This window comes from Candoia aspera, chromosome 5 (assembly GCF_035149785.1).
Source record: "Candoia aspera isolate rCanAsp1 chromosome 5, rCanAsp1.hap2, whole genome shotgun sequence".
In the NCBI taxonomy this organism is placed as follows: Eukaryota; Metazoa; Chordata; class Lepidosauria; order Squamata; family Boidae; genus Candoia; species Candoia aspera.
Genome location: NC_086157.1, coordinates 25,975,174 through 25,995,745, shown reverse-complemented (window position 1 = coordinate 25,995,745; position 20,572 = coordinate 25,975,174). Strand labels below are relative to the sequence as shown.

At 38.7% G+C, this 20,572-nt stretch overlaps 1 protein-coding gene across 1 annotated transcript; it reads right to left on the bottom strand.

The window, feature by feature from the left end:
* Window positions 1-336: 336 nt before the first annotated feature.
* On the bottom strand, window positions 337-17,578 carry LOC134498312 (maestro heat-like repeat-containing protein family member 6). Its single transcript, XM_063304388.1, has 14 exons — window positions 17,213-17,578; window positions 16,363-16,515; window positions 12,437-12,591; window positions 10,166-10,334; window positions 9,874-10,043; window positions 7,231-7,365; window positions 7,037-7,151; window positions 5,973-6,116; window positions 4,984-5,154; window positions 4,504-4,659; window positions 3,555-3,647; window positions 2,232-2,334; window positions 1,060-1,125; window positions 337-476 (listed from the first exon to the last, which is right to left on the bottom strand). Exons 1-14 carry the CDS (start codon window positions 17,576-17,578, stop codon window positions 337-339), a joined length of 2,136 nt encoding a protein of 711 aa, XP_063160458.1.
* Between the last annotated feature and the right edge of the window lie 2,994 nt (window positions 17,579-20,572).

Here is a 20,572-nt window from a genome sequence, read left to right as displayed (position 1 = left end):
TGCTGCATTCACAGATAAAGTAGGGGGGAAACTGTGGCTGGCTTTATTTCTTAAGCCCAGTCAGCTAACTAATTTTGGATGGCATAACAAGCAGCAAGTTAGGTTAAGAAAGGATTTGGTTAATGATAGTTTGTTAAATAAGCCACAATTGCCTGGATTTGCCCATTTAGTGAAGCTGTTAATTATGGTTCACAAATCTGTATTTGTGTATTTGGGTGCAACACAATCATCCCAAACCAAACCAGACATATTATGACTTAGCCAGAAGAGCAAACCCTGCTGTTAGAAACATTCCATCTGCCTATTACAAAAGTTGCCCTTATTCCTCCTTCACAACTACACTCCAGATGGAAAAATAGCATACCTTGGGAAATAGCGGGAACATCGGAACAGATCTGGGCAATACCTGTGGACTTTCTCTGGTTCCAAAACAACCGGGACAGAATTTCGTCTTTCGGATGGAAAAGAGTTCAAAGCTAAAACGAAGAGCAAGGGCTGTTTAACAAGGGGACCTGGGAAAAACTGGGTGAGCCAAGTGGCTTCTGATGAGTTAGCCCAGTTGTTTGGATGGGGTTGGATTTGTAAGGAAGCATTCTGTCTGGCGGTTTGGGAATTACTGCCTTGGCCAGGCAGGGTCCCAACCACTTTGGTCGGTGATAAGGGATATTAAGAGGGCCATTCAAGGTCCCCAGTCAATCATCCCTGGACTAGAGAAGAGAGAGGATTTGTGGCAGGTTCAACAAGGCCAAAGGCTTCTGCAGAGGAATGTTGGGCAGGGGCAGGGTGGAGAAGAGGAAAATGGAAAGGCATATTAAGCATGCAACTGCTTTTAAATAATTTCTTAAAGCAACATTAGGAAAGCAACTGCTTGATCTGTAAGGGAATGTATACCCTTGAACAGGTAATGTCTTACTACTATTGAAAACATTCATTCGTTAGAATCCTCTTTGTATGCCTATTGTTGTGTTTTCTCAGTATGGCTGGCAATGGGAAGATAAGTTCAGTAGCAACAGAAGAAAATCCCGACAATTTATCATAAACAGATACTAATATATTTACCTTTCCTCAAGAAGTCTACTTCCGATTTTTGCAAATGACTGGATTCCATTTGCTGGAAAATAGAATCTAGAGATATGTTGTGTTAAATGTACATCAAAAGATACACCTCCATAATTTACATTTCCTCATGCTTCCCGGAGGGGAGGCTTACTATTTATGTTTCTTATCAAGTTCTGCAATAATTTGGTTGCTTTCTGTCAACTGCACTGACAAATGTATTTATTGCTTTTATTATATTATTTTTGACACTCAGCAAGTTGGCAACACATATCCAACTTTGGCTGATCCTGAAAACCTAAGTAGGACAAGATACAGCATGCGTTTGGATGTGAGATTGTCAGGAAATTCCAGCTCTGTAGTGTAGGCAAATGGATGGATAGACTGACAGACAGGACAGACAGACAAATGGCAATGAGCTATATTGCAGATAATCAGTGATGATGACGTTCCACACTACAGCTCATCCAAAGCCTAAAGGTGACTCCAAGAAACAATTAATAAAGGAAATAAAAACAGCAAAATAACACACATGCTGCATACATGCCAGACACTAGGTGACTGCCAGCCTGAAGCTCCTTACAGTCATTATTATGTGCTTAACCAAGGAGACCTGACAAGCATCCACGGAAGGGGTTCCATAATATAGGTGTCATCACTGCTAATTTGGGATGGGAGCTGCATTATAGACATGATATGCTTGGGGAGAGTCAGGGCTCTACTTGGACATGCTGAACGGGGACTTCGGGAGTTACAGTTCCAACTTATTTGGAGGATACCGTGTTGCTACTCTAGAATTTCTCCAGTGCAGTACTTTCTTGTACCATGCATTTCAATGCTGGGTATGTGAATTAAACTGGGTCTTTGAAAATCTTGTTAGGCCTTGGAAATTAGCTGTGTAAGGGATCCTGGTAATCTTCTGAAGATTTAATGGCTGTTCAGAACACCATCTGAAAACAGCTGATCTGGTGGAAATCTATGAACTCCAGGAACATCTAGATCTTACTGTTATAAAGTTTTATTTGGCTGTTCATGAATGCAGGCAATTTTGATTATATGACTTGTGAATCAACAGAAGAAATAGATGAACTCTCCTGACCATGAGTAAGTAGCCTTGGGACCTGTGGCAGATCAGGAATGGGAAAGAGGAAATAGAAATGATTTTATTGATATACCTATGAACGTGGTGGCTGCAATCCTCGAAGAGTTTTGTGGGCTCTGAGTATATTCCTGTGCTTGGTCCAAGAAACCCCTCAGTTTTCCTGGATGCTCTTTAACCTAGAAAATAATTTTGATCCATGTTAAACAGCCCTCCTCAATGTATTCTACCAGATATGGCAAAAATGCAGTTGAAATCCCCATTGAGTTAAACCATTCCTCCCCAACTTAGTACCATCAAGATAGTTTGGGACTACAGCTCTTAGAATTTTAGCATTCCCAATATGTCTGAAGGGCACCAGATTGGAGAAAGCTGTATTAGAATGATACTCTCATTGCATGTTTCACCTAATGCCTATAACAGAGTCCTTTGAAATGTATCTCGCAATCTATGTGAAGACACCTCATGTGAATACATTCTATTACACACTGTAAATTCAGTGTATATGGACAAAAACCTAGCAACTGATCAGCCTTAGATTATATATGTTGGATTTTCCTTGCCTAGGAAATATTCTAATAATGTGATTTCCTTGCCCAACTTGCCAGGGATGTCAAAGGTGGGGAAGAGCTATTGGATAGGTGGAGAAAACCAATATGCTTCAATAATATATGCTCTGTATAATGAATAATACGAACAATATTACTCATACTATTATACTATACAGAGCATACTTAATAATATGCTCTTTATAATGGGCAGGGCTGGCATGGGAATTATTGCCTGGGTTGTTCACAGCGAAATCTTTCCTCCTGATAACAAGGAAAGGAAAAATGATAGCTGTGAATTTCTTCATATATGTTTTAAATAGTTTTTTTTTGTTAAAGCTACCCAGTTGTGTAGTAATATTTCAACAAAAACGGTGACCTCGTCCTTTTACCTTTACCATGAACTTCAGTGGATACAAATTTAAAATAATTTTGCCCTGGTTGATCTGCTCTGTATAGGGATGTGAGGGTTTTTGAACTTACAAATATTACAACAAAATTAGTGACAAGCTGGCAGACATTCTGGCTGTGACTTGAATAGATGATTAACTTCAAGGTTTCTTTGGATCTGGAGAGGTGGAGAACCTCAGTCCTCCAGTTCCTACAGCAGCTTTTCCCAATTCAGGTCCTCCAGGTAGGTTTGAGACATGGCCTGGGGCTTACTTAACTCATCTGATGGGTCAGGGAAGTGGTCGTAGAGTAAATGGCTCAAAGATTGTTCACTAGGAAGCATGCACAAACAAAGGAAGCCTTTTTCCCTCTCACTTCCTCCCCAAGTTTGCTCAATGATTTGGAATCCACAAAAATCGGCATAGCACCAAAAAGAGCCCAACAGGCTTAAACGGCCGTACCAGATGCCTGCAAACCACGTTCCAAGAGTTCTGGTTGTCATTTGCCGTCCATCCCAAGAAGGCTTTGCACAGCTGTAAGCTGTCTGTGCGACTCTGCAAATCAAGAGAAAGCAAGAACGTTCTTCAGAGAGAACAGATGATGATTTGAAAAATAACAGGGAATAAAGGCGATAACTTCCTATAGCAAGACATTTACAAGCAACATGTCTGTTCGGATAGTCAAGAGAAACAGTGTCCAGCATACACTATGGTGTATAGTTTGCTAGTTCTTTCAGGAATGGTTAGTATGTTTTGAGCTTTAATTTTGAGAAGGAAGTTTCTGACCTCCATTATTGCAAAGCTAAATGAAATCATGGTGGCGCCCGGAAAGAAGGTGCTATACATCATTTTAAACCCATAAACAAAGCATTTTCTGTACTGGAAATGTTTTGCCAACCCTCAAATAAGACAGCTGTTAAAATAAAGTTTGACAAAAATGGTCAGGTCAAAGAGCTAAATTCTTTAATTTTTTGAGCATTATATTTCATTATGTTCAGGTTTCAGGGTGTGTGTTGTGCAGGGGAGTCTGTGGGGGGTTAAAAAAAGTCACGATGGTGTCTGTCAGTGTGCAATGGAAGCCCTGCCCCTTTTTTTACTTGTGTCACATGTTAAAATAGGTGGGCTGTGATCATGCAGTTGTGGCTATCATCTTGAGTTTTTTGACATCCCTCTGCATCTGCCCTTGTCATGGGCATTCATAGAGGGGACCAAGAGAGAAAGTGATGTCAGATACATCATGATGCCATTGCTCAAAAACACAGAGGATGTAATTTTCATCAGTTTTTCAACATTCACATAGTTTGTGTAAATCACTTCTGACATATGTGCCGCCATCATCATCATCATCATCATCATCATCATCATCATCATCATCGCTTGAAATGGGTACAAATCTGTACTACTTGGTTACCTTTGTCACATCTAGATGTGGATCTTCTAGATTTAGCATGAGTGTTACAATACTATTGAGAATCTGATCCTGCATAGAGGATTTGTCTTTCATGTCCGAAGTCTTCAGGATGTCTTGGAACAGCTGATTTGCAGCACAACATATATTATTCCTCCCCTGGAGTTTAAAGACAAAAAGAAAGACTGCAGTTTCTGTGAGATGTGTAAATATCACCTCTGGAAGCAAAACATAAGATCTAGTTTTTTAGGGTATTTTCTTTAGGTGCCTTCCTAAGGAAGACTGACATAAAATTACTGAATGTATTAATGAGAAGAAGGGAGATGCTTTATGCCAGAACCTTATGGCTATTTCAGCAATAATAATAGAAACAGAAAATAGAAGATATTTTAAAAGGATTTCCCAAATCCACCCTTTTCCTATTTCCCTTCCCAGCTTGAAAAGTCTATCTCACATGAATGAATAATATCTTCTAAACCTTACATCTGCCAAGAGTGGCTGAAGCTGTTTGGCAATCTTTAGAAGCACATGGTTGGCATTCTTGTGGTGCCCAACCACCTTGGTTATGACCTCAATAGCTGTCAATGTCACCTTCTCATCAGGATCATTGAAATTTGGAAGTATACTCAGGATTAGGGCTGTGATTTCTTTCCTCTGAAAGGACAGCAAAATTCATTTTCTTCTTTTCTTTTTTTGCATTTGTCTATTTCAAATAATTTATACACCACTCTTCTTGAAGAGATCAGCAATGTGTATGCTAAAGATAGTAAAACTTCTTACTAGAGCTCAAAAGTCTAAGATGTAATTCTTCTCAAAAATGTAGGTAGCAAAGAAGCCCCACGTATTCCTGTTGAAGGACTTCCAGAGAAGTCACTACAAAAATGCAAAAGCATTTGCCACCTTATTGATACTTGAAGAGATGAGAAAAGGGGCTTTTATGGAATATTTATTTATTTACTTATGAGATTTACTCTGCCTCAACCATTAAATGGACTTTCAATCTCACTTCTAAGGCAGGAGGCTAGTGATCTGGCTCAAAGAAGCTTAGTGTTTAATGGATCAAAAACAGTAACTTGAATTGTCCTTGGAAACAAATAGCTCAATCAATGCAGTTGGTCCAAAAGAGTAATAATATGAGCCTTATATTCCCCTTCTAGAAGAAAACTGGCTGCAACATTCTGAACGTATTAAAGTTGCCGGTCTTTTCAAGGCAGCCCTTCACAGAGGATCATACAATATTCAGGGTCAGAGGTGACTAAGGCATCGTTCACAGTAGCCGGACTGAATGGTTCCAGACAGGGATTCTCAGGTGCATCAGTGTTAAGAGGAGGTTCCAAAGTGTGGGTTTTATTTCTTCAGAAATAAATAATCTATTCACTATGTCAGCCTCATTCATTTCTAGAGTTTTCTTCAAAAATGCAAATAACATAATAGGTACAATCATTGGTGGGGAAAACATCACTGTCACTCACATTTTGCAGATGCTGAATTACATTCCCCATCCCATGAAGACTGAGCCAGCGGTAGGTTGCGTTTGAATCAATCTGCCAACTCTTTAATAAGCCCAGGATATAATGTTTTTGTAGCACTGTATAGGCAGACTCAGAAGAAAGAAGCTGAACAACATAAATCAGTAAATATGTGGCAGGAAAATCAGAGGACTTCAACAATTCCCCATTAGCTATTGAAAGATAACGATGGAATCAGGGCCATACGTTGGGGAAGGGGGTAAAGAAAGTCATGATGGTGGCTGTCACTGCTCAATCAAAGCACATGCCTAGGGGCTTTGACTCTGTGGTCATGACCACCATCATGACTTTTTTGCCTCCATCTGGGACACCCCCAAATGGAATTCTGATTTCTTGACCCTTCTCTGCTTCTTCTGTTTCCCCTTTTCCTTCCACTTCTATTTTTAACCTATCCATGATCTCTTAAGAAAAAGCAGCAAAAGGGAAGGAGTTAGTTGCTTTTTCATTTATTTGTTGAATAATTAAAAAGGCCATGTAAGGCTACAGGAAACAAAGGACAAAAGAAATATTGGTGTATAACCTTGAGATGACCTAAGAAAAGGAATTCCATTTAGAATTTGGGGTTTCCCCTTATAGCATTTTTTATAATGTTGCCATATCCTGTTTAACTAGGATTAAAATTAGAAAAGAGAGTAAATGGACAGGTGGTAAGGCCTACAGATTTTAGCCAGTTGGAGCAGGAATGCAGTAACTGATGTAGCAAATATTCATATTAAAGAACCCATAAATGCATATCAATGGTGAATTGTCATACCTTCTCACAGAAGTGTCCATGGGGGTCAAGACAGTGGTCACCATTGCATGAGTAAAGCCTTGCCCTTTTTTATGTGTGCTGCCATGATTGTGGCCACCATCTTGGACCTTTTTGGAGATACCCACCCACCCCAGATGCCCCTGAATGCTGAGGGTTTTGTCATTTTCCTGCTAGGGCTGCATATCTACTCATACAGTAAGTGCTTATGCTACATCTGCCCCAAGCAGCTACATGAATGAGGAAATAAACCTACTGCAGTGAAAAAGGCCATTGCTGTTAGCTTCTGTTGGTCATCCCCATGATGGAGAAGTGGTATCACCTTGGTAAATACAGCATAATCAAGCCCACGATGATGCTTGATAAGAGCTCTAGAAGAACAACATTAAACATACTTTACTTCATTACATATCATAGTCATGACTCTACCATGGGTTTTCTATTGTTTACCTGGCCAAGAGGAGAACACCTTCAAGGTAATTCTCTGGTGAAGACAGAAGTTCCCAGTTTTCCGTGAGACTTGTAAAACATGTCTGTGATGTCTTCTCCCTTTTAACCAAGGCTTTTAAAGCTTCCATGGTACAGCTGAATTAAGGACAAGAAAAGTATTTGACTGGTGGAGTCCAGGGATTCTGATGTCTCTCACAAGAGTTTCACAAGGGTTTTTTAAAGATAAAATTATATATGCTTTGGGTTTTGAGGGTCAGTATATTTCAGAAATAATGATTTGTGAAAATAAGATTAGTATCTTGCAGATCAGAAAAAAATCATCTCTTTCTCTCTCTCTCTCATCATTATCATCATCATCTCACTAAGAATCATGTTTATGGGCAGAGTTAGCTGGCCTGATGGCCATAATTCAGCTTTTCTTCAGTTGGTTTGCTTCAGATCAATCAGATTACAGCTCTTATCATTCTCAACCAGTGTGACTAAAGGGTGTACAGATGTGGATGATGGGGTTACTAATTTAGCACAACTGGTCAAGGAAGGTTGGTCTAGTTCAGTTTAGAGACCATGTTCCTTGGTAACAATTTTTGAAGTGATCCATAACTTATTTCTGCATTGGAAAGTACTGATAACCTATGGAGGTGCAATGCTACTGCCAAATGAGGGGAACCCCAGGACTGACAAAATAGTCCAGATAGAGATTCAACCCCTACCCCACTGCACTTGTTTAACTAATTAACATTTGGAACCAACAATTCAATTACAGCTTGTCCCAGGGTCCTCTGCATGTCTTACGAATGTTTTCAGCATGAGTGAACCCAGATGTGCAGAGAAGTGCCAGGATCAAAGGCTTTTGTCAAAAGGGTGAAAACAGTATTGCACATCCCCTTCATATGTGCGTGTGATATCTCATGACATATATAGAAAAGTGGCAGAGTTTGTGTTGCAATGGTGTGACATTTCTTTCATCATTTGAGTCCCCTTGGATATTCCTGTAAATACCTCTGCAGGACTGCATAATTAATCAGCCTGATTCATTAAAGAATCTTTCAAATCTGCAAAATAATTCTTTACATGAACATGAGCATTGGGTGAAAAAGATGCTAAGGTAGGCAGCACAAAAATAACTTATTCATAAGGAGGTGGGGAGTCCTGAAAATTTTGGAGACATATGAAAATGAAATAACATTCTCAATCTCTATGAGAACTTATTTTTTTCCTGAAGATCAAGGCAATGGGCTAGAAACCAGGAGACTGAGAGTTCTAGTCCCACCTTAGGCATGAAAGCCGGCTGGGTGACCTTGGGCCAGTCACTCTCTCTCAGCCCAACTCACCTCACAGGGTTGTTGTTGTGGGGAAAATAGGAGGAGGAAGGAGTATTTGGTATGTTCGCCACCTTGAGTTATTTACATAAAAAAGAAAAATAAAGGCAGGATAGAAAATTAATTAAATAAATAAATTTGTGTTCGTAATAAACAGCATTATCTATACCAGGGATACACATTGTTCTTGGACTGAGGACCCCACTTGGACTTTGATGGTAATCCAGGGATCATACTAGAAAAGTAAATGGGTCCAGGACAAAAGAAAAGTAAAATTTAATCACATTAAATTAAATTAGTTAAGTGCAGCCAATAATTATATACGAGAATTCCCCATTTATTTAATGACTTTTCACCTCTGCTCACACAGAAAATTGGCAACAATTTTTGAACAGACACTGATCTGTTCTGAAGCTACTTTAGCATGTAAATAGATGAGATAGGTTTTTAGTACATTTTTAGTTTTTAAATATATGTGTGTGTGCTTATTTATTATTAGATTTATACCCTGCCTTTATTTGTACTAAAGGCAGTGTACATAATGATCCTGCCTCCTATTTTCCCCACAACAACCACCCTGTGAGATGAGTTGGGCTATATATATCCCACTGCAATCTAAACAGATTCTCAGCAGTAATTGTAGGTGTTTGGAAATTATGGAAGGAAAGGTTTTGTATATGGTGAAATACCACATATCTCTTTAATCAAATGTCATTTTAAACGCTATAAATCTAATTTGATATTAGAAGGTCATGTCATCTCTCTTCAACCAATGCTGTGGAAGTGCTGAGCTCTATTACCCTATCAAAAGAGAAGGAAGGTATTCAATAAAGATGGGAGAATTTTCAAGAAAGATGCTACCTCCCATCTTTCTTCATTCTTATCTTGCTTCTGAAGCAGAACGAAAGCATTCCACCCCTGGAGATGTGAAGGCTTAAGAAGAATTCTGAAAGAATTCATCCAGAGGAGCCTTTCACCCTGTTCTGCCCTTCTTCTAATTTTTCCAATTTCTTTCCAGGTTACCACATCTCTAGAAGTATGATTAAGGTCTGGATCCAACCTTGAGACTAAACGCTTCTGAATCCACTGGAACTTACTTCTCCTCAATGCATTTAGCCTCCAGCCATAATTGATGATTGGTCACAACATGTTACGATCAATCTTTCAAGGTCAAGGACTTTTCTAGGGGAACATTTTAATTCCTCTCACGCTGAAGTACAGGCACCAATAACTCTACAGGTGCTGCCTTTAAGAACTAGAAAAAAGATTATTACGTAATATCTAACAAGGATATTTACCCGTTTTGTATCCCACTAGTAGTTACCTTATATAGTTTGATGCTTTGAGGATGTCGTCCTGCCCGTAGTCAACATCTGAGGAGTTCACCAAGTAATGCAACTGAATAACCAGGAAAATGATCACAGATACATAATAGCTATTCATAGGCACTTTGCACCTTTTATCCTTAAATATTATGCAGAGGGCCTTTGTTGCCTGAAAAAGAATATATATAAACACAATACCTAAATTCTAGATAGTTTGGTAGTTGCCTGCCAAACATGCATCATTCATTATTTGGGTTCTCTAATGAGTGAGTAACTATGGAAGTAACTCACAGCTAGTGGCAGAAGGGATGCGTTATCCTTGAAATTTAGGTCTGAACTAAACAGGAATTCACTGTTGAAGCCAGGTCTTCTTTTTAGGATTTCAAGGAGTTTGGCAAGGACCTGGAGTCTGACTGGTTGTTTAGCTTGGCCCAGAGCTTCCCAAATTTGAGTAATGTGTCTGAAATTGAGATTGGAAACAAAACAAATTAAGATTTTTTATAAAAAACAACCCACTGCTGATTTCTTCCTCAAACCTAGCCTGGGATAAAGTTAGAGAGAGAGGGAGAGAGACAGTCTTATTGAAATGAAATTACAGGCACAAACATACACACACACACACAATTACTGCACACCGGAAAACTATTGGACTTTGAAGATTGCAAAGGGTACTTATGTGACTTGCCTTTTAGACTATGAAGGCTAGAAAAGTATTTTAAAATAGCATCTTGTCAGTGTCTTCCACCCACATTGAGACACTGTTGTCTTCAATATAAGCACAGACCCAGATTGTACAAGCCAGCTCAGAAGCTGCCTTTCACTCACCCACTTTGCTTTGTTGTTGTTTTTCCTTTTTTTCCCTGATACATTTTTTCATATCCCCATTTGTAAATTGTCATCTGCCTTATCTTTTTAATAATTGGAGTGGCGAAGAAAGCACACTCCATGCTGTTGAAGCGTACACTGAAGGCTCATGAAAGTTCAGCTGAGTAATGCAGCAGGAGACAAATAACATACAATTGTTTGTGTCAATAAAGTCAATGTTTCATCTTCATTGAACAACCTGCGTGTGGGCGTCTCCAGGAAGCAATCGTATAATGCAGCACCTTGAAAGCAACGAACTTCTCAGAAACCAGCACCCCAGTGTGGCCTGCACCAAATTGATTTTTTTGTCATGCAGCCAGATTCAAGTTCATCCAGAGGGGATCAAAGGGGATTATTTCTTAGAATTTGATTTTCAAATTTAAGTTTTCAGCAACCTGCTTTGGGAAATTGCTAATCCTCTTGTTCTATGACCATTTTCTCACTAATGATTTATAGCATTGTCTAACTGTTGTTGTGCCAACCTAAAGCTTGTCTTTGTTACTGTTTTATTGGCAAAGCAAAGGTAGATAAATGCACCCATTTGTCTCTTATTTATTGGGTTACTGATGATTCAGTTCATTTGTTGAACTGATAACAGGGGATGTCAGTGCAATTGTCATTCTCTCTTTAGTTTATATCAATGGACATTTGGTCAAAATACAAGGATACATCCAAATCTACCAGCCTGGAGTATGCATTTATGAACCCCTACCATCAGAAGCCAAGGCAGTAATCTGCAGAGCCTTCATATGGTCATACCATATCTGCACTGAAAATGCTCTAAATTGCTAATTAGGAAATAGCCCAAGACAGAATATGCTGCTTCAGAAGATCAAATTCTTACAGTCCATCTATATGACCAACTCATTCAGTTGGAAAGCTAAAAAAGATGTTCAGTTTTGACATAATCTTGTTTGCATTCCCAGAATTCCAAATTCAGTCCTTGGCATTTCTAGGTAGGCATGGAAAAGTTCCCTACCAAAGTCCCTGGAGAGCCATTGCCAGTAATTGTGGATGTGTCTGATTATGGCATAAGGCAGCTTCCTGTATTTCATCCTGTATTTTATCTGGGCAGTGCAGATACGGTATGACCATATGAAGGCTCTGCAGATTACTGCCTTGGCTTCTGATGGTAGGGGTTCATAAGTGCATGCCCCAGGCTGGTAGATTTGGATGTATCCTTGTATTTTGACCAAATGTCCATTGGTATAAACTAAAGAGAGAATGACAGTCGCATTGGCATCCCCTGCTATCAGTTCAACAATTGAACTGAATCATCAGTAACCCAATAAATAAGAGACAAATGAGTGCATTTATCTACAGTATTCTGGTAATAAAAATGCATATAGCAGAGTATTCAAAATGGTGGTGTCATTGGTGCTGTTACCAGCTCAACCCATCTCTTTCTCTATCAGATACATCACAGAAGAAACTATTTTTCCAATACTTGTTATAATAGACTAGTCTGCCATTCTTTTTTTTTATGGTCCCTTTGAGTCAGTTTTTATTCCTGGTGACTACATGGACAAGTCTTTGCAGTTTTCTTGGCAACATTTGTAGAAGTAGATTGCCACTGCTTCTTTCTAGGGATGTCAGCAAGTGACTGGCTGAAAGTCACCCAGCTTGCTTTGTGCTTAATACAGGACCAGAACTCAGATTTCCCTGCTCCTAGTCCAGCACATTAACCACTAGACTAACCTGTCACAAAAGAGTGAGAGTCTCAGAAGGCTTGAGATGGCCTCATCTGTATGTTTTTCAACCAGCAGGCAAACAGCTCCTATTGCTGCTTCTCTTGCACTTGGATCATGGATAGCGTTCAAGTGGAAATAAATGATATCAATGATTTCTGGCACCTGGAGAGAAGAAAAAAGGGATTGTCAAGGATGGTATTTCCTTGACTTTCTAATGCTTGACATAATTTATTCATTCAATTATTAATGAAATAGTACTAAGCATCTGGATGAGACTGGGTACTTCTTAGGAAAAATGGTCCTTTCTTTACAAAGACCTCAGTGGTCACTAAATTTACTGTAAGTTGTGCAATATAATAATGAAGAATGAAGCCCACATTTTTGCTGTTCTTGTTGAGTCCTGACAAGGATCAGGAATTTTAGCAATTCCTGGGGTTAAAGGTTTATCTGAACTGATTAGGAACTAGGGTACCTCCTGACTGCTTCAGTACACAACACTGTCAGTACACTGTGTATCAATGGGATGCACGTAACAGCAACTGTAGTTGGGCTTCTGAGCTAATCTTTAGGTAAGAGATCCTAGCTTGCAATGAATAGCACAAGTATGCTTGAAATTAAACTGGGCTGTGGTTGTAGTTGTGCCATACATAAAAATGTCCCAACATTGATTATTACTGTCCTTACCATCAGTAGTGAATGCTGCATGTGGCACAGGCATGACTAAAGCTGATGACCTAGTTTACATCTTCTCTAATTTATGAAACAAATTTTATGAAACAAATTATATGAAAGCCTGGATTGATCAAAGCATGTTAGTCAGTGGAGGTCAATATCTGGGGCTTCATCTGGTGGTGACCATGGCAAGTAGAAGACTGTGGCTTAGAATGTAAGAGGGTCAAATGATAAAGAGCATTAAGTAATGAATTAAATGAATGAAACAAAGAAGAAATGTGTGCTGTGACCCTAAGAGCAAGAGGAAGGATGTAATAGATCTGAATGAACATGGTGTGATCTTTGGAACGGTATTGAATAAAACTAAATGTGTTGAGTAAAACTCCATCAAATCCATCTCATCATGGAGCTCACTCTTTCTAATGGTATGTGGGAATGACCTTGGGAGACAGGAGGGAGAGTCATAGACTGAACAACTGGCATGTAAAAGATGTCTCAGCCCACAGAAGGAGGGATGGCATGGGAAACATTTCAGAAGGGACCCTCCCTAGTTTTCTGGAGAGTAAAAGGAAAGGAGAGAAGAAATACTTTCAGACTTGCAAGATTCTGTTAATGTAACCTTAGAATAAAGATAGTGCTAGTACTACTGGTTGTGCTTCTGGTCTAACTACCTCACAGGACTAACACTCTTACTGCTAGCCATCCCTTCTTACTGGTACCCTTCTCCAGTGACAAATTCAACAAAATAAAGAAACATGATGGCTAATTGATACCTACGAAGTGTCTCCTGTTCTGGTGAATCATCCCTACAATTTTCCCAACTCACTTTTCAATTTTTTTAAAATTCATTTGCTTTTGCTTGGAGAGGGATTAAGTAACTAACATGAAATAGGTTGGATGCACTTCATCCATTTCTTTTTCAAGGTTTCTTCAAAAATCATAATAGTACTTGAAGGAAAGCAATGGATTCTGATGTGGGATAGCTCATGACTCATTATGGCACCTACTTGCCTATTAGTACACTTTTAGTACAGGTTATCAATATTACTCAAATGTGTATAAAGGACAAGATATTTCCCTGGAAAAGATTGATGATTATCTCAAAAAACAGAATTTGCCAAGGCTTACAGACTATCAAAGACAAATTATGAATAGCCCTATAATAACAATGGAAATATGGGAAGCCATTAAAAGGAGTACAGGTTATTGTTACTGTTACTGTTATTGCAGGCATTGAATTAGAGGGTACTACACTGGGAACTATAAGAACCTTAAGTGAAAAGAACGGTGTAAGGCTCCGTGATGAAGGTATTGAAGAATCTAGCACACAAAAGTAAGTTAAAAAATATGGACCAAAACTGAATCATGATGAATTGGGAGTTCTTCAAAGATAAATAGCACCCTGTTAATTGAAAAGCTGTATATTGGTTGTCTGAAGCCATGAAACACTTCTCAGAACACCACTCTGTCTTTGTTCTCAGAAGCTATCATGCTGTAATGTGATGTTCAATTTAAAGAAGCAATAATGCAATCAGCAACCTGTGAAGGCCATTACTGGAGGTAGATACCACTGAAAAAAAAATCTGGAGAGGCTGGCTGCTATTGAAAAATGGTGCAAATTGGTTTGCTACTATTCAAGCTAGCAGTACTAGGACAAGGAGTAATTTCAAGAGACCTGCCAAGTGAACCTAAGCATCAAATCAACATAGAACGAACACTGAAACTCAAATTCTTTGTCGATGTAGAACTGAAGTCAGTTTCCCAAGAGGTCATGTGGGGAAATCACGCCCCCCCCAAAAGTCTCTATATAAAAATGCAGTCACTGACAAGATTTCGACATAGTGGCTATGTATTAGTGGGCAGGTTAAGCAATTTGCCAGGAACTATTCTAACTAACAGCAGGCCTTGACTGGATGCCCATTCATTCATGGACCTGGTGGTAGCTCCTTGGTCATTTTTCAGTACAAATTTCCTTATAATGGAGGTTGGATACTCCAACTTCTGCCAGTCATTCATTACTTCTTCAGTCACTATACTAGTTCTCTGAAGAATATTGTTTTATATGGCTTGAATAAACAACAGTGGGGAACAAATCTCAAGTTGTAGTCAGAAAATTGAAACATTAATAAAACAAAAATCATGTGATATCATCCAATCACAGTTGTTTGTGGAATGGTGTGCATGGGAGTTGCAGAAGAGCACTAAGGATCCTAACCCTGCTGGATCATGTATAGGAGTGGTCAGCCAGATCTGCCACCAATTCTTATTTATTTATTTTTCATAATAATTGAATTCTATTTTTATTCTGTTGGTTTTTGTTATGGAGATTGCAGGCAAGGAAGGAAGGTGCCCCCTCCTTTCTTGCCTGCAATCTCCATAACAGTTTTATTGTATACCACCTAGAGCCAGTTTGGTGCTGGGTGGTGCCTAAATTGAATACATTAAATTAAAATTAAATTCCAGATAATTTTATATCTGCAAGAGTTTACCATGAAACCAGTTATCATGGCTTGGTATATCTTGACATTTCCAACTGCATAGTTATAGGAACTACGTTCCTTCCTTGGAACAATACTGATAATAGGGCTACCATACCCAGGCTGCGAAAATCCAGATGACGTCTTGTTGGCAGTAAATATATACATATACATATACATATACATATACATATACATATACATATACATATACATATACATATACATATACAAAGACTAGTCCAAGTCTTTCCTATGGTGTTTTGGTTGCCTGGAGCTTTGAAGCCTGGATAGTATGGACCTAACTGATAGTACCTGATTTGGTAGATCTGAACACGGAATGGTGTTTCAGAAGCAACATATTCAACAGAACTGGCAAAAATGGAAAAAAAAATGGCCATCCAATGTTTCTTTAATAAGATCATTTAAAATATCTGAGGAAGTAACTGTTCTGTAATCGTAGAGACAATATCTTGCTCATGTAAACAAGTAACTGGGCTGGCTGAACTTGTAATCTGAGCTTGCATATCAGTTGACAAGAGAAATAAGTTCAACAAATTTCCTAGTTTCAAAGTATATTAAATTGTCTAATGCATTTTTGAATATATTTGTTGTAAAGTTGGCAGGACATATCATTACATTCTGCATTAAAACTGGCAGTGCACATCTGGAAGACCCTTCCCCATCCTGGTACTCCTTAAGTGTTTTAAATTATATTTTCAGAATTTCTAGCCAGCAGTTGTCTCCAGAAGGTGTGACCTGCAACATTCTCAACTTGTTTTACCTTTCCTCTTAGTTTGTTCTTCTCTTTCTTTAAAACAGAATTCAGCATAGTTGCAGCTGCCTGAATACTGCTCCTGTCTGAGTCCCGCAGGCTAGCCACTGCCAAGAGTATCTGCCCAGTAATGGTGGCTATTGGATCAGGTTTTGGAGATTCCTGAAAAAGACAGAGAAGAGGCCACTGTAGGCCACTCATTTATCAATGGAGAAGACCACATGCAAATATTTGTAATTCTTAAGCAAGTGGCAGGGCTGGCTTTTGCTTTTATTAAATTTTGCCCAGTTCTGCAAAAAGAAGTTCTGGACAAGTCACACTTTCCATTAGCTCTGGACCATGATATTATGTCTGCAGCTGTGTTCTCCAGTGTAAAGTTCTCCAGCTGTGTGAGACATCAGTTTCTATAATCCTAATCAGTATGACCACAAATTGTGCCCATTAGCAAACATGGAGGTTGAATTCCAACACAGCTGGTGGGCAGCAGCTTGGGGAAAGCTAGATGAAGTGTAAATGGTGGATATGGTGATCCAACATGAAATTAAATGCACTAAAATATATTGAAAACTGTGCCTCAAGGCAATATGTGTGTGTAACTTTGCTAAGAACCATACTTAGATTTTGAAGAGCATACTAGAAGCCATACTCCAAAAAATAGATGGAGCCTTGAAAAAAAAGTGGGTTGAGATAGAATAAAACTGTATTTGATTCAAGTTAAATTTTATTAATAGTCATAGCTTTCAATGGCTATATTGGGAAAGTCAGATTATATACTTCCACTGCTGCAGTATAGCTATGACATATGAAGAACTGGAGCATAAGCAGAAGACTTTTGGAAGTAATAGTCTTCCTGTTATACCTCATTACGTTTTTCTGTAATTGGCTTCAAGGAGATACTCTGATGATATTCTAAGTGCTTGTCAGTAATCCCTGTTTTGTTTTTTTCCTTCAGAAGGAAATTCCCAGGCTCTAACCCTGACCAGACAGTGTGACATCTCTCTTGTTGTCTGCTTCTTGTTTTCCACGCATAGTATCTTTCCTTTTCTGGCACGAACATGGGAGCTGTATATGGATTTGCCTTCTCCTGGAACGGATCGTCTATTGTGTCCTCAGAGGAGGTCTGTGTAGCTTTATCTAAGCGTATAAAATCTGGTTCACTGGCAAAGGGCATGTTCAGCCTCAGATGTGGGCCATTGGTCTTCTTTATTTTTTGTTTTATAACCATTGTTGTTCTAGGAGAAAAAGAAAGATCATGAGGTTGCATCTCACAAGAACTGCTAAAAATATTTTTGGCTGAAGCATGCTGAATTTGATGAGGAGAGTTTTCAGCTAAACCCTGTGGGGTTTGGGAACAAAAACCCTGAAATAAGGATTTCATAAAGACTTGTGTATATACACTAATAAGATGTGAGTATGCTGTAAGAAAGCTGTTAAACGTCTCGTGAAAAATCAGAAATAACATTACTCGCAAAGTTCATGGCATTTGTTAACTATTTGCTTTTGCTCAAAATATTGTTGTGACTCACCTGTACAACACTTAGTAGTGTTTCTATAGCTATTTGGTTATTGATTATTATTGTCATAACTTCCACCTTGTTGTAATAATGTGTAGGTACATGTATGTGTGGTTCTAAGATATTTAAAGAACTAATCCATTCTCTTCAAAAATTCTAATTCAGATTCCTTTAGTAGAGAATTTAGGTAATGGAAGTGCCCAATGATTTTTATAAAATGTATTTCTACAAAAAAGGCCCAAAGAGAATTTTTACATAAACTATGGATAAACCAACTGAGATGGATAACTTTCATTCCATTTATTTTGAACACATATATACTGTACATATTTGATGGATTGATTTATGTGCCATCAAATCATTTTCGACTCCTGGTGACCACATAGATTTTGTGACACACCTGTACATGTACATACATGTATACATATGAAAAAAAAGTAAAATCATGTATGGTTATAGTTTTTAAATAATAATTCTGGAATATTTTGATGTTTGACATCAGGAATGTCTCGGCCAGTCTAAAGGTTCAAATAGCACGTACTGTAGAAAGTTGCCTAGATTTCACTTTTTTTTTTAATCCATTCAATTGTGTCTGATTCTCGGAGACTGCCTGGACAAATCCCTGCAGTTTTCTTGGCGAGGTTTTTCAGAAGTGGTTTACCATTGCCTCCTTCCTAGGGCTGCTGAGAGAAAGTGACTGGCCCAGGGTCACCCAGCTGGCTTTGTGCCTAAGGTGGGACTAGAACTCATGGTCTCCCAGTTTCTAGCCTGATGCCTTAACCGCTACATCAAACTGGCTCTCAGATTTCAGGTATAATCAAATAAAATTTGATATTTTTTCTTGCATTTATTTCTGTTTCATTGATTTCAATGGATGGCAAATATGATAACTTCGCTATAAAATAAATCTGCATGGGCTAGAAGGAGCCATCTAATGTAAAATGAAATAACATATAAGAGTTATATTTATTTTGGCCAGTAAATTAGAGAAAACACAAAATTACATATTAAGAATGGGAAAGTCAAGACTTCTGCAGTGCCTTAACAGAATAGATTGCTGTAAGAACTGATGAGAAATCAGAACCACAGAAACAATGTGGACTATAGAAGGGACTTGTGACTGGCAATGAAACTCTGAAAAGTTAATGGAGGCTTATGAAAGTACTTGACAGACTGAGATAATCTACTTACAATTCTGCATGGTTAGAACCAGGCTTATAGACTTCCCTTTCTGGTGCACCAGTTTCCGCCTCACTGGAATGTGGTAAAGAAGAGATCTCCACTCACAGTACACAGGTAACAATGGATTTTATTGCATCATTACTTTGTGGCTACCCTGGTAACAATATTACCAAGAGGGCCCAGTGTTCCAGTGGTTGTCATAGGTATCACTGGGACAACCAACTGGGTAGTATTACTCTCAGTGACAGAAAGCACTGAGGCAAGCTAATTCAAAATAATGTTTGTTGCAAAGAAACAGAACCTCTATTAAGAAAGATTGAAAGAAACCTGTCTAGTTTGAAAGTCAACAATATGAAAATACGACATAAATTTATCAAAAGGATCATAGTTGGAGGAGGATTTATTTAGATTAAGGAAAACCACATGTGCAAGCACTCGGTTGCAGATTGGTCAATAATACCAATTAGACTGGGAACTGGAAAATAATTTTCAGCCACTAGGAGCATAGAATTCTAGGATGGATTTCCAACAATGGTTATAACAACTGGGAACTTATTTGGCTTTATGACAGAATTTGACCTTTTAAAGAAAAAAAAGTTCATTGGGACTAGCTTAGCTGATCTCCAGAAGCCCAGTCTGATCAGATCTGGTTGGTTTGGATGATAAGCCATCATGAAATGATAAGACTACAAGCTAGCCTGGGAAGTTGAAAAATACGTTCTACCATTTCCAATTCTTGCCCCCCACAAAAGTACATTTACATATTCTTGAGTAAATCTTAGGGTCACTTTTTCATGGTTATTCTATTGACCTAAATGATTACAGTAGCACGATCATGCCATCCTTTCAAGTTAATAACTATACATTATGAGTTGATCTTAATGACATTCAGTTGAAATAATCTGATATAGCCAAAGCATTTATGAGAGATACTGAAAGAATAACTAAAGAATTAAAAGTGGCATGATGTCCAGAGTGGATAAAGAGTAGTACTATCTTTTGATAAGTTTACAGAGGTGTTGTCTCAAGCATCATTTGCTCATAGCAGTAACAGATTTTTTTTTTTTAAAGCAAATGGAGTAATCTAACTTGTACCTGAACATTACATCATATCACTTTCATCTGTGGGCACCCAGGATTTGTAGACTGCATGCATCCTCAGAATTCCATGGAAGCTCAGCCACTTCCCTGGACATGGGTGCAAGCAGTGTGGGGAGCCAGTTCTGCATCAGAAACACTGAAGAAAGGAAAGCCAGTGATCCTGATTCAGCCAGAAGAATTGTTTCTGCCTTGCTTCCTTGAGGCCATGGGCAGCCAAGAAAACAAACCGATGGATCATCAAACAAATCAATCCAGAGTTCTCACTCAAGGCACAAATGACCAGGCTCAAATTATCCTACTTCAGACACATTACGCTCCTAGCTCTCTGTAAAAGACTCTAATGCTGGGAAGGGTGGAAGGAAAGAGAAGATGCGGATGACAAGAAGTAAGATAGATGGACTCACAGTGGCAATGGGTGCACC

Coding starts and splice junctions, on each gene's coding strand:
- LOC134498312 (XM_063304388.1), bottom strand. CDS start 17,578: ATGGTTATAAAACAAAAAATAAAGAAGACCAATGGCCCACATCTGAGG. Junction 2,335..3,554: donor ACGTGGTTTGCAGGCATCTG/GTACGGCCGTTT, acceptor ATTATTTTCTAG/GTTAAAGAGCATCCAGGAAA. Junction 477..1,059: donor AGTAGACTTCTTGAGGAAAG/GTAAATATATTA, acceptor TCTTCGTTTTAG/CTTTGAACTCTTTTCCATCC.